The sequence below is a fragment of the Oncorhynchus kisutch genome, linkage group LG28 (assembly GCF_002021735.2).
Source record: "Oncorhynchus kisutch isolate 150728-3 linkage group LG28, Okis_V2, whole genome shotgun sequence".
NCBI classification, from domain to species: domain Eukaryota; kingdom Metazoa; phylum Chordata; class Actinopteri; order Salmoniformes; family Salmonidae; genus Oncorhynchus; species Oncorhynchus kisutch.
The window spans coordinates 24,057,606-24,072,849 of NC_034201.2; the positions used below are offsets into that span (position 1 = coordinate 24,057,606).

General features: G+C 41.7%; 1 protein-coding gene across 2 annotated transcripts in view; it reads left to right on the forward strand.

The window, feature by feature from the left end:
• Nucleotides 1-15,244, forward strand: part of sgcd (sarcoglycan, delta (dystrophin-associated glycoprotein)) — a 249,171-nt gene that overhangs the window by 162,197 nt on the left and 71,730 nt on the right. For both annotated transcript variants that reach the window (XM_031807877.1, XM_020464814.2), the window contains exon 2: nucleotides 11,376-11,561. In XM_031807877.1, the coding sequence (XP_031663737.1) occupies nucleotides 11,376-11,561 (186 nt within the window). The remainder of the gene's footprint in view (nucleotides 1-11,375; nucleotides 11,562-15,244) is intronic.

Below are 15,244 nucleotides of genomic sequence, written 5' to 3' on the forward strand. Positions count from 1 at the left end.
AGTTTAGCATCTGCTTCATCTGACCACTTTTTGTATAGACAGAGTCAATGGTGCTTTGTGCTTTAATTTTTGCTTGTAAGCAGGAATCAGGAGGACAGAGTTGTGGTCAGATTTACCAAATGGAGGGCGAGGGAGAGCTTTGTACGTGTCTCTGTATGTGGAGTACAGCTGATCTAGATTTTTTTCCCTCTGGTTGCATATTTAACATGTTGATAGAAATTTGGTAGAATTGATTTCAGTTACCCTGCATTAAAGTCTCCGGCCACTAGGAGTGCCGCCTCTGGGTGAGGAGTTTCCTGTTTGCTTATTTCCTTATACAGCTGACTGACTGCGGTCTTAGTGCCAGTATCTGTCTGTGGTGGTAAATAAACAGCTACGAAAGGTATAGCTGAAAACTCGCTAGGCAAGTAGTGTGGCCTGAAATGGAGACACTTTCAGTGGTTTATTTAGAATTCAAGGCACACTTAACCAGCATTGCTACCATTCTGCAATGATACGCTATCTCACCTGGTTTGCACTTATTAGGACTATCATTTGTTTGTCAACAGGACAATGACCCAAAACACACCTCCAGGGATATCTGACCAAGAAGAGTGATGGAGTGATACATCAGATGACCTGGTCTCCACAATCAGCGGACCTCAACCCAATTGAGATGGTTTGGGATGAGTTGGACCACAGAGTGAAGGAAAAGCAGCCGACAAGTTCTCAGCATATGTGGGGAACTCCTTCAAGACTGTTGAAAAAGCATTCCAGGTGAAGTTGGTTGAGAGAATGCCAAGCGTGTGCAAAGCTATCATCAAGGCAAAGTGTGGCTACTTTGAAGAATCTCAAATATAAAATACATTTTGATTTCTTGAACACTTTTTTGGGTACTACATGATTCCATATGTGTTATTTGCTAGTTTTGATGTCTTCACTATTATTCTACAATGTAGAAAATAGTAAAATAAAACATTTACTTGAATGAGTAGGTGTGTCCAAACTTTTGACTTGTACTGTATATTGTTGTTGTTGATGTTCATATTCCAGTGTCTTGGGAGACAATGAATAATTGCAAGTTTGTGAGTTCTTGTATTATTTCTTTCCTTTTTGGTTAGTTCTGGCAGTTTGATGAGCAAAATACAGCATGTCCTGTGTCATGTAAAAATCATCCCAGTGTGAAATAGTTCGCAATAGTTCTGATCGTTCTGATTGTGACGTCATGCTGTAAGATTTCTCCCAGCATAAAAATTTTACCATTTCAATAATTGCACGCGCATCTCTTTATGAGGATGGCTGTGCTCATACGGATGTTTCTCTCTCACCCTCCCTCGACCTCGAAAAACTGTTCTGTGGGCACGCTCATATGCTTCACACATCTGCCAATCAATGGTGGCCAGGAGTATTGACTCTGACCAACAGAAGCTTGTTGAGGCGTGAGGTCAACTTATAAATACCTGGAGGGTTGATGTGCGTAGAGATGTTTTGCGATTGCTAAGACTTGGGCGCTATGTTTTCGACTGACAGTGCATATAAATGATTTGTTTGTTAGTTGGGTTAGTTAGTTAGCTAGCTAGCTATACAAACAAGTTAAAACTGCACACCTCTGAGAACAAACCATTTCGACCAGTTTACAGCTAATTATGCCAGTTAGCTAGCTAAATCAAGTTTGAGGGGGTGTGAGAGAAACATCCGCACGAGCTCAGCTATCCACAAGTACGTGCATGCAATTATTGACTGGGAACATTTTCAAGCTGTGAAAATGTTTACAACGTAACGTCACAATCACAACACAATCAGAACAATTTATCAACTGTTTCACGCTGGGAAGATTTTTACATGACGTCCTGGCTTGAAATTCTGTGAGCATCTCCTCCATGGTTGCACTGAGGATTTTTTCGTTTCTCTCTCCAGATCATTAGGGCTTCATTAGGGTGCACAAACTCACTGCAAAAGATAATTGGGGAGCAGCAGTCAAAAGCAATTGTCCTGAAGAGTCATTCACCCCTCTTGGCATGGGCACCAACAAATTAAATGTGAAGGTTTTATGATGAAGGCATTAATTGTGTCATATTGATCACTTCCTTCAATATTACTTTTATTACCTTTATTCCCTAACTACAGCTAGTCACCTCATGCCTTTTAAATAGTCCTCCCTGCACAGGCTCAATTTGGTCATTTTAAAAATCTATGCACAGTTTTACTGACTGCTGTTCTGTCTTCAAAGCAATGCAAAATACTATTGAGTCTCATTCAGATCACTTGAGGTCGAGTACAGTCCTTTTCCTCATATAACACCAAAGCTGCCAGAGGTGTTTCTCTCTGTAAGTGTATAGATACTAAGTAGAGTTGCATGTGTTGTCTATGGCCTATGGAGTATGGGGCAAACAGGGTCACCTCTGGCTTCTCTCTCTGTGTCTAATTTACTCTGCAAAGTCCTGTTAGAGAGTAGAATGACTGATTGGTACTAAAGGTAATGGTATTACTGTATAGAAACTGTCTCCAGTGGAGGATGTTACTGTGCATACTGAAGAGCTGTAGGTGAAGGATAAGGTAGAGGGGAAACCACCATGCCCTGATCAAATAACGGTTTCATGTTCCACAAGACGTACCATTAGCCTGAGAATATATTGCACTGTGACATTTCTCAAAGTGTAATAACAGTCTGTAATATATACAACGCCTGACCTGACCATGCAGACTGTACCACAATCTGTATATTCTTGAGATATAACAGCCGACCTGGATGAAAGTATTTAGTATTTGCAGAAAAGCATCCCCAAAGAATGATGTTTTCACCTCCATGCTTCACGGTTGGGATGGTGTTCTTGGGGTTGTACTCATCCTTCTTCTTCCTCCAAACACGGCGAGTGGAGTTTAGGCCAAAATGCTATATTTTTGTCTCATCAGACCACATGACCTTCTCCCATTCCTGCTCTGGATCATCCAGATTGTCATTTGCAAACTTCAGACGGGCCTGGACATGCGCTGGCTTGAGCAGGGGGACCTTGCGTGCGCTGCAGGATTTTAATCCATGACGGTGTAATGTGTTACTAATGGTTTTCTTTGAGACTGTGGTCCCAGCTCTCTTCAGGTCATTGACCAGGTCCTGCCGTGTAGTTCTGGGCTGATCCCTCACCTTCCTCATGATCATTGGTGCCCCACGAGGTGAGATCTTGCATGGAGCCCCCGGCCGAGGGTGATTGACCGCTTCCATTTTCTAATAATTGCGCTAACAGTTGTTGCCTTCTCACCAAGCTGCTTGCATATTGTCCTGTAGCCCATCCCATCCTTGTGCAGGTCTACAATTTTATCCCTGATGTCCTTCTACAGCTCTCTGGTCTTGGCCATTGTGGAGAGATTGGAGTCTGTTTAATTGAGTGTGTGGACAGGTGTCTTTTATACAGGTAACGAGTTCAAACAGGTGCAGTTAATACAGGTAATGAGTGGAGAACATGAGGGATTCTTTAAGAAAAGCTAACAGGTCTGTGATTGCCGGAATTCTTACTGTTTGGTAGGTGATCAAATAATTATGTCATGCAATAAAATGCAAATTAATTACTTATTAATTACTTAAAAATCATACAATGTGATTTTCTGGATTTTTGTTTTAGATTCCATCTCACATTTGAAGTGTATTACCTATTATAAAAAATTACAGACCTCTACATGCTTTGTAATTAGGAAAACCTGCAAAATCGGCAGTGTATCAAATACTTGTTCTCCCCACTGTTTGCAATTGCTTGACCGGCTACTTGTATCCAACCCTATTGAAGAAATTGCTAATTTAGAAAGTGAAATTGTCTTATGATTGTGGCCCAACCTTTTTGGTTGACATGGAATTGGATCCATTTAATATGTAAAACAAGAAGTGCTCAAGAAGAAAGCAGAGTGTAGTAATAATTGGGTTGAGATCTCAAGAGAGATTAAATTCATTGGCTTTATCTGAAAGTCTACATGAAAGTGGCCAAACATGTTCTTTTGAGTCCGATGTACTAATATGAAATACTTTTATCTGAGTGTTTGTGGTTTCTCTATTGAAAAATCCTTAACTCAATCAGGGATTTTCATTTAGAAGGACATTAGAAAATACGTTTTCATTGATATTGTAAACACTCTTATTTGATATGCAAAATCCCTATTAAATAGACAGCAAATGATCCTATTCAAAGTAGCCCTGTTGATCTTAAGGTAATGGGGAAAATGTGTGGGTGAAGATACAAGGACTCTAAATCTATTGTAAATATTATGTACATGAACACTGGGAAAGGGAAGCACCTCTTGTCCCGAATTAATATTTTGTCATATTGTTGGTGAGAGAACTAGTGTGCCATCTGGTTAAATAAAGCCTTTAGCTGCTCCCATCCCCTGCAGGCCCTCCAATAGTGGAGTATTTCCTAGCAACAGTGTGTGTGTGTGTGTGTGTGTGTGTGTGTGTGTGTGTGTGTGTGTGTGTGTGTGTGTGTGTGTGTGTGTGTGTGTGTGTGTGTGTGTGTGTGCGCGCACATGTTCATGCCTGTGTGTTCCTGTCTGCGTGTGTTATTGTCTGTGTGTGTTTTTGTCTGTGTATTCCTGTGTGTGTTATCTCTATGTGTGTGTGTGCGTACGTGAGGGAGAGAGGTACTGAACCAGTACAAGGTGTTTCATATTCTCTGGCTCCATCTCAATCCCTTTGTAATTCAGGGGCTAAACAGAAACTATGAGATCCACATACTCTTCTATCTGTCAGCCTCCAAGCCTAGAAGCAGTATCAAAAACACTTACTCTTAAAGAGATACTGTTAGTATCAAGTTTTCAGCTAACCATTTACTGTAAGAGTGGATGGCCATAGCTATTTATAGATAGTTGATGGTAGTTATTTCTCCATGTGTCACATGTTACATTTGAATTTACTGCATTTGGATGGCATGTACTGTATGCCATTTTGATTATACACCCACATTTGGCTGGAATGTCAGAACACCATCTCCTGATAGGCAACATGTGTGAACGTCACAGTATTATTGAGCAATAGACTCAGTTCAGTACAGCTCTCCACATCATCATAGCCCTACTCCAGAGACCTCTTCTTGGATGCAGTTGTTGTACACTGTTCACACTCCACTGTGGCTGATACCTGTTATTCAACAACCTGCCACAGCATTTATGACAATCTAATGATTAAGGTGTTAGCCTCTCATAGTGTGGAGAGAGAGAGAGGGGGGGGGGGAGAGGGGGAGAGAGAGAGGGGGAGAGAGAGGGGGGGGAGAGAGAGAGTCCAATGCATCTGCGATCACTGTCTTCTCCCAAGGGAGGGAGGCGAGAAGCGTGATGCGCTTGATTCCCTCTGACCTGTCAACACACTATAAGCTGACCGGTGGGAGGGTTCCTTTGTTTTTCTCTCTCTCTCTGATTCAGATAAGCTTTATTAGCATGAATTACAAGGCCACTTTCTAAAGCAAAGTGAGATAGTGACATCATCAACAACGACAGCAAAATATAAATAATGGTGATTAGAGAAAGGGAACATTAGGAACACCTGCTCTTTCCATGACATACAGTAGACTGACCAGTTGAAAGCTATGATCCCTTATGATCCCTTAAGCTATGATCACCTGTTATCCAATCCATTTCAATTAGTGTAGATGAACGGAAGGAGACAGGTTAAAGAAGGATTTTTAAGCCTTTTAGACAATTGAGACATGGGTTGTGTATGTATTCCATTCAGCGTTCCATTCAGCGTGAATAGCGCACATACAAAGTGCCTTTGAACGGGGTATGGTAGTAGACGCCAACTTGACAAGCAGCCAACTTGACAAGCATTGGAGTGAACATTAGCCAGCATCCCTGTGTAATGCTTTAGACTGGTACTGGTTTCACTGGGATCTGGCTTTCTTCTGAAAGATCATGATTGAAGTTTTTTCTAAGTTTACTATTAGTACCCATCTTTGGCAGTACTGCTCTACAAGGGACAGGCTCTGTTGTAATCTTTGTTCTGTGGGTGACAACAAAATTCAGTTGTCAGGGTACATCATGCACTTCGTATGTGTGTCATGGAGGGTGAGGACTGAAGCTGCAGATTGCTCCAGCATTTTTGGTAGTTAATTTCTATAAATATTTTTGGACTCCACGTCTTTGGGAAAACAATTCTGTTATTTTGCTTCCAATTTTTATTACACATTTGTTATTCATACATTAGGATTTCAAGGTGTAATACATTTTCCCCCATATCAATTTGGAGGAGTTAGTTTAATAGTCCATCGTGCCAAATTGAAGTCTACAAAGCAGGCAAAACCTTTTCTTGTGTTCCTTTTGATATTTAGATTTATGAGTGTGGAGGGAGTAAACGTGACCTGAGGTGTGATGTTTGGGGAGGAAGCCGCTTCTGGTATTCATTATGCTGCAAAATATCTTTCCCAGATTACTGCATACACAGATGCCTCTGTAGTTATTGGTGTCGAATTTGTCTCATTTTTTATAGATGGGCGTTATTAGACCTTCATTGTAGATTCCAGGGAAACATCCCATTTCCAGCATTAAGTTGAATAATTTAAGCAGTGCGTCCTCCAGCTTAGGGCTGCTCAGTTTCAGCATTAAGTTGAATAATTTAAGCAGTGCGTCCTCCAGCTTAGGGCTGCTCAGTTTCAGCATTAAGTTGAATAATTTAAGCAGTGCGTCCTCCAGCTTAGGGCTGCTCAGTTTCAGCATTAAGTTGAATAATGTAAGCAGTGCGTCCTCCAGCTTAGGGCTGCTCAGTTTCAGCATTAAGTTGAATAATTTAAGCAGTGCGTCCTGCAGCTTAGGGCTGCTCAGTTTCAGCATTAAGTTGAATAATTTAAGCAGTGCGTCCTCCAGCTTAGGGCTGCTCAGTTTCAGCATTAAGTTGAATAATTTAAGCAGTGCGTCCTCCAGCTTAGGGCTGCTCAGTTTCAGCATTAAGTTGAATAATGTAAGCAGTGCGTCCTCCAGCTTAGGGCTGCTCAGTTTCAGCATTAAGTTGAATAATTTAAGCAGTGCGTCCTGCAGCTTAGGGCTGCTCAGTTTCAGCATTAAGTTGAATAATTTAAGCAGTGCGTCCTGCAGCTTAGGGCTGCTCAGTTTCAGCATTAAGTTGAATAATTTAAGCAGTGCGTCCTCCAGCTTAGGGCTGCTCAGTTTCAGCATTAAGTTGAATAATTTAAGCAGTGCGTCCTCCAGCTTAGGGCTGCTCAGTTTCAGCATTAAGTTGAATAATTTAAGCAGTGCGTCCTCCAGCTTAGGGCTGCTCAGTTTCAGCATTAAGTTGAATAATTTAAGCAGTGCGTCCTCCAGCTTAGGGCTGCTCAGTTTCAGCATTAAGTTGAATAATTTAAGCAGTGCGTCCTCCAGCTTAGGGCTGCTCAGTTTCAGCATTAAGTTGAATAATTTAAGCAGTGCGTCCTCCAGTTTAGGGCTGCTCAGTTTCAGCATTAAGTTGAATAATTTAAGCAGTGCGTCCTCCAGTTTAGGGCTGCTCAGTTTCAGCATTAAGTTGAATAATGTAAGCAGTGCGTCCTCCAGCTTAGGGCTGCTCAGTTTCAGCATTAAGTTGAATAATTTAAGCAGTGCGTCCTGCAGCTTAGGTCTGCTCAGTTTCAGCATTAAGTTGAATAATTTCAGCAGTGCGTCCTGCAGCTTAGGGCTGCTCAGTTTCAGCATTAAGTTGAATCATTTAAGCAGTGCGTCCTCCAGCTTAGGGCTGCTCAGTTTCAGCATTAAGTTGAATAATTTAAGCAGTGCGTCCTCCAGCTTAGGGCTGCTCAGTTTCAGCATTTCATTATGGATGTTGTTTTATTTGAAAGTTTTGATTTGATATTTGATTTCAGTAGCTCTGATAGTGAAGTCGCTCTGTCTCTCACCCTCTCTGGTCTATCCCTCCCTGCCTCTCTCCTTAATCCCGTCTTTAATTACACATGTGGAGGGCTCTCTCTCTCCCTCACTTTGAGGCCACATGTCTTAAACACAGCGGAGTGCTGCTCCTTTCAACCCCTAGCCCATGTAATTCCTCCTCAACATTTTTGAAGTAGTGTCAGTTTGAAGCAAATTGGAATAGTTTGGCTGAGACTTTCTCTGCCCTACTTGTGGTCGCTCAGATATTCAGCGAGACCTCAAACAAGTAATATTATGGTAATTGTAGGGCTTGTTGACTTTGGTGATGTAAAAATCACTACATGGATAGAGATACATTTGGCCTCTACTGCAACAGTACTTTTTGAATGAAGTTAGACTTGAGTCTTTGAATCCAATGGTATGTATCCCTCTGTTCTTTAACATGAATACAGCAATTTAGATGAGTGGGTGACTTCAGTACATGGGCCCTGATACCCATTAAACAATGATGTTCAGAGGTATCTTATCTTATACAAGTATATATGTTGGAGGGCATTGTAAGCCAAAAACAGTCATAGAGGGCCACACACACACATGCCTTGCCAAGTTGCCTTAATCAGGGTTATAAAGCTCGTTGGTAAGCTTGATTTGAAAAGCTCACTCTCCTACTGTATTTATAAGAAAGTAAAAATACAGAGCATGTTGAGCTGATAGTATTCATTGTGCCATGCAGACAGCAATCACAGGCTGTATTCTCACCTTCAGACAAGCGTTAGTTAATGCATTCTGTTGATTGTGTAGCTGGAACTCAATGATTTATGAATGACTGAGAGAACACTTTGTTATATTTGGAGCAGATTCAACGCTCATTAGGTTGTTGACTGTAATGCCATGACCTTTAAAAGAAATCGGATTTAATTGGCCATGCATATCTACATTATGTAAAGTGGAACAGTGTGTCCATGTAATAAGACAATGAGGCAAAGGAGACAATAAGGCCTAGATAGCTCTTATAAATGTTGTGTGGTGAAAGTGAAGATTAGGACTGCTTGTGAATGGCAAAATGTTAATTAGTTAAATGTGCTCATGGCATATTTTCTTCCCATAATTGTGCATATACAGTAAATGTATTATATCTCAAGTCTGCTTCTTCCCAGCCTAAACTTACTGTAGACATAAACAATGTTAGGATCCATTCAGAAGCCTCTTGCACTAGACACAGTAGAAGACATTTTGTGTATTTTCAAATTTGGACAGGCATTGCCTCTGAATGGAGAACTGGGACAGAAGTTGGCAGAATCTGGTACCAAACCACATGTTGTCTATAAAAGAGCCTAGTGGAGAGATGCCCAGTGATTTGGCAAGCGAGAAGAACCAACAACATTCAGCAATGCTTGGGATGCCTTTGATCAGAAACAGACTTTGTTTTGTGCCGCTGTTCTTTCTTTAGGCACTAACTAACTATCTAGTTATCGTTAGACGGTAGCTAGACAGCGGGATGAAACCTTCAAATGGCAGTGTTCTGATGGGACTCCATTTATTTTTCCTGGCGCATCAGTTTTTCCTTCTGTGCACCAGTCCCTTTTGGGTGTAAAATACCATGGTTTGCCCTCAGATTTATCCGCTCACATTTTTTCATCCCGAAATCAAGGGTGACACTGTTGACTCTTTTGCCTGATTAACACTATAGGCCCACCCAAACCTCTTGGATATTTTATTTTCACATTGTCCTTTTTCCAGCACGGTTACAGCAACTATGGTGGATGCGTAACCAAGCCAGCCAAGTAAAGCTTGGCTTGGCTTGTCCCTATAGTGTGAAGTAGACGTATTTGTATGAGGGGACTAACTCTGTATGTAATACAACAGGAGGTTATTGTGGCTGATGTACAGTGGGATGACACACCAGTGAGTCACACAGAGATACGATTTACCGATGGCCTCCAACAGGGTAATGGTTAATACTCAAACAGTCATGTTTGCAGTAATAATACTGTGTGTGAATCCTGTTTCTCTCGGTCGGTTTGTTTCTGTACTGTACAGCGTGTACACACCACCTGGGGTTGCTGACAGCTGTATCCACATACATTTTTTATATCACCAGCTACCTGGTGAGATTGACTGAAAGGAACCTCCTCCCCCCTAGTTGATGTAGTGTAGGTGGAGTGTTGCTCTTGTGTCATGCTCTGGTGGCCCTGGATCTGGTGAGCCACAGTCTGCAAGCCTTGATTTGAGCCAGTACTAACACCCCCTGTTAAATTAATCAAGCACTAAGTCTGTTTTTGCACAGTTCTGCTCTAAACTCAATGTTTACTTTGGAAATAGAAGACTAGATGCCAACCTGGAGGTGCAATACGTGGTAAACTAGACTTCATGGAAGGTAACAGAGTATTTGGTCCTGTTCTGAACCACACCAATTTAGTCTGGAGCACCTGTAAGGATGGAAGAACAAGTGCTTCCTGAGTGGTGCAGTTGTCTAAGGCATTGCATCGCAGTGCTAGCTATGCCACTAGAGTACTGGTTTGAGTCCAGGCCCTGTCGCAGCCGGCCGAGACCGGAAGACCCATGGGGCGGCATACAATTGGCCCAGCGTCGTCTGGGTTAGGGGAGTGTTTGGCCGGCCTGGCTGTCCTTGTCCCATTGCGCGCTAGCGACTCCTGTGGCGGGCTGGATGCATGCACGCTGACACAGTCACCAGTTGTACGGTGTTTTCTCCGACACATTGGTCTGGCTGGCTTCTGGGTTAAGTGGGCATTGTGTCAAGAAGCAGTGCGGATTGTCTGAGTCATGTTTCGGAGGACGCACGGATCTTGACCTCCACCTCTCCCGAATCCGTACGGGAGTTGCAGCGATGGGACAAGACTGTAACTATCAATTGGATACCACAAAATTGAGGAGAAAAAAAATTTGGAAAAAAAGTATGGAAGAACACTGGTACACACTATTTCATATGGATCAGGACTGAAATATAAGAGCTATGCACAAAGTAGATGTCATGTTCTCCATAAACATCATCACCATCATCATCAAAACAATGTGTCCCTGTACATGCCTACCGTTTACTATGCCCTACATACAAACACTGAAGTGCAACAGTACAATCAGATTTTTGGTTTTGCTGACTGGCTTTAGAGGGCTGTCTAGTGTCATTTGTAGCAGTTAGCGGTGTGTGGTTGTCAAATGCGATTGGCTTTGGCAGCGGAGCCAGCCACTCAAAGCACTGTAGAAAGTAAAATTGTATTTTGCACAGAGTTATTAGGCTATTATTATGGAGCTTGAAGTGAACAGTGCCTTCTCCCACTTTACAGGCGGACAATTAGAATCATCAGTAATGGACACTATCAGCACATCAATGGTGCAGAGAGGGAGTAATGGATATATAGAAAGCTTATGGGACAATGAATCAGTTTGATTCCTAACTAAACTGTCTTTCATTGTGTCCGAACACAATGGCTGACTACGGCTTCAACAGTAGAGCCAGAATGTACTGTTTGGGGCATGTTGGATTCAGAATGCATAGGCTTAATTTACAGGAAGTCACTTACCCTCTTTTTCTTCTTCTCTTGCAGATGACCCAAGAACAGTGCACTCATAGGAACAATGTCCAGAGCTCAGAGAAACCACACGTGTACAAAGTGGGAATTTACGGCTGGCGGAAACGTTGCCTTTACTTCTTTGTGCTCCTGTTAATGATCCTGATCCTGGTCAACCTCGCTTTAACCATCTGGATAGTAAAGGTCATGAATTTCACCATAGTAAGTCCTACTCCCTACCTGCCGGTCTCTTTTTATTTGTGATTTATTTTTATGACTGTTGGGGCATTGATTATTTGATTTGCTTAGAAGTGTGCTGGAATAATAGTTTTTTTCTCCACAGGGGGGCTATAATGACGGGCTGGTAATTGCGAGCTGTGGCACTTTAGTACAGCGACTTCATTTTCACTCTCAGTGGTCGATCTGCTATGGTCTTAGTCCACTTAGCTAACTCCAAGCTAGGGGTCTCTCTCCTCCCCTCGTCTCTCCTTCTATTTCTCCCCTACTTCCATCCCTGCATCTTAGTTTCCGAGTACCCCACTGTTCTTTTCTTCTCTCACAGAGAGAGTTCAACTCAGGGCATGTTTAGTACAACGGCCTCAAAGTACAAGTCTAGAACCGATGACACTGTCACTTCCTGCACAGGAGAGAGGTGACAGCGCAGGATGCAGGTTGGCATTTATTGTCATAGGGTGACATCAGCAAAGGAGAGTGGTGACATCAGGGCCATACACTAAAGTATATTATACATGTGTACCATTCATATTAATGCCGTGTATACAGTACTTAGCTCTAGACTGCGGAGTTTGACATTCATTTCCGCTGTGATTCTCTGTATATCTGTTGTATTAGTCAGTAGCTCAAGCCCTGTGAGCCATGCCGTTTGAGTGTCTGGCTGCTTTTTGCTTAGTAATCCTCAGCACCTGCGATGAGTCAGATACTTGTAGTGCTGCATGCCTCCCCTCCTTGTCTGAATAAACCATGAGAACAGGTTGATGTTTCACAGTGGAGTTTCATCCGAGTTGCACTCCGAGGTCTATCGGTGTGGTTACCCAAAGCAATTTGGATAACTGGTGTGTCCGTCTGCATCTGTGCTGGACACTGGGTGGCTATATAAGGGTTCTAACCTTTATCCAAATAGATGCAAGTGGGATGTCATGGCAAGTGGGATATCATGGTGAAAAGTGATCCAGTTAAATTGCAGTATAAAACTTTGATTTTACCATCATCCTTGTAGGGAAGGAACTACAGTCCCTTTAAAAGATTAATGTATGTGGGCGGGGAGCTTGTATTCATGAGCTCTCCTTGACTGACAACACTTTGAAACACCTTTGTGGTCGTTCCCGGGTAACAAGGTAAACAAAAAAGTATTAATTCCATGATTCCAAGCCTAAATAGTATACCTCACCCCATTCTCTCTGCAAAATGCTCTCATGGTCAACAGAACTGAAAATGAACTATTGAATATCAGACAAACAGCAGCAATACGCAAATATATTTATATTGCTTTGCAACTAATTAGAGAAGACAGTTCACTGATACACTTCTTCACATGAATTAGTAAAGCCTGAGTCACCTTAGAAACTTAGGCATAAAGGAATGTACATGAAAACAACATGGACAATTTATTGGTGCTTCTGCATAAGCATTGTAAATTACAATATGTATCATATCAGTGTTCATCAGACATTTACAATTGGCCAGCATAGCTGAAATATTGATCAACATGAACACTCATGATAAATAAAGATGAGAAATAATTGTGAGACACATTTTTTGTTGTTGTTGTTATAAGCCTAATATAGGCAACCAGCCTCCCTACAATGTGCAGGACCCCATTAATTTGTACAATTTGTGACACTCATCTCTCGTCCGAATGCCTGAATAAAACGATACAAAGTAACAAAATGAGACATGTCACGTAAAAAAAGAGATTGATGGGGAGGGGAGCAGGAGAGGATGGGGACTCATGTACCCCGCTTCAATCAAGCGGGCATCAGTCACCCTGAAGATTGAAGCGGGAGACTCCTCCAGCTATGGCTTCCTTGTCAGGCCTGGGATGGATATCTCGCACAGCTTCCCCTCGTTGAAGTGGAGATCCAGTTTTTGAATTTTGTTTTTGAATAGGGAAATGTTTCAAATCAAATCTAATTGTATTTGTCACATATACGTTGAGCAGATGTTATTGCGGGTGTAGCGAAATGCTACACCCGCAATAACTCCAACAGCGCAGTAATATCTAACATTTCACAACAATACACAGAACCTAAAAGAAAAATAATGGATTTAAGAAATGTATAAATATTAGGATGAGCAATGTCGGAGTGTCATAGACTAAATACAGTAGAATAGAATACAGTACATAACGTATAAGACTAGTGTTCCATTATTAAAGTGGCCAGTGATTTCGAGTCTATGTATATGGGGCAGCAGCCTCTAAGGTGCAGGGTTACGTAACCGGGTGGAAGCCGCCTAGTGATGGCTATTTAACAGTCTGATGGCCTTGAGATAGAAGCTGTTTTCAGTCTCTCAGTCCCAGCTTTGATGCACCTGTACTGACCTCTCCTTCTGGATGATAACGTGGTGAACAGGCAGCGGCTCGGGAGGTTGTTGTCCTTGATGATCTTTTTGTCTTTCCTGTGACATCGGGTGGTTTGGGTGTCCTAAAGGCCAATGATGCGTTGGGCAGACCGCACCACCCTCTGGAGAGCTCTGTGGTTGTGGGTGGTGCAGTTGCCGACCAGGCGGTGATACAGCCCGACAGGATGCTCTCAATATGTTAAATGGGTAGTGAATTGAATGTCCTTTTATTTACTGTTATTATGTTATCAATTTGTTGATGTCCTGATCTACTCATTCTACAATGTGTTTCTGGTGTTTTTAAAGTGCTCAATTGTAAATATACAATATTTGGTTGAGGACTTTTTTGTGAAACTTTTCAATGTTTGTATATGGAATTTTTTGTGTGCCTGAAATCCTCAATTGATTTGAAACGAATTAATATGACTTACAGCATGTTGGGTCTGTCTTCACAGACTTTACAGCATATCCCCCATTCTTTTTTGGGAAAGCTGATTTTATGTCACAACATTCCTGCTGCGGTGGATGCCTGGGAAGCTGAGCAGACAGAGTAGATGTTGAATTTTCTAAAATGCATATCATTACAAATTTGATGAAGTGAATGAATAATATGCCTGCCTCCTGAATCCAAGCGTTTGACACGGGGGGAGGGGACCAGTAACTTTATGATCAACTTTGTCAATGTACCAGCTACAGTCATTTTTCATAATTATGTCAACCGACTATGAACTTAATTCAAATATCATCCAATTTGATGAAAAACATGATTTTCACTGTTAGGAAACTTTAATATAAATGATCCAATTGGTGATTAGAAAATAATCCAGCCTTTTAGCAGTTGGACCATTGCTGATGCCCTCAACAACCGTCAGCAGCCACTAACCAATACATATTTCAGTAGGCCCTATACTACGATATCCCTATTTTTCCATAAATAGTGTAACTAGAGACCGATCAATAAAGGCTTTAATACTTCACCAGTTAACAGACCTCTTTTCTGGGCGTAATGTATTCCTATGTGATTTCATACAGGGTGCAATGAACGGAGCAGGTTTCAAATCATATTCCTTGATGGTGCCAGAATGTATAGAATCATTTTGCATACAGTATCATTTTAATGACATCCGTGAATGCTTCTTGAACGTTTGTTTTAATGTAATATATTTGAAACGGCTACAAAACTCCGAAATTCTGACAATTTCTTATTTTTTTACCACAATTCTGGCAATATTTAGCTAAATACATATAACTGACATACTTGGGCTATCATGTTGTTTTGTCCTCATTATAACACACATTTTAAGCCATTATTGGTCTTATTACAC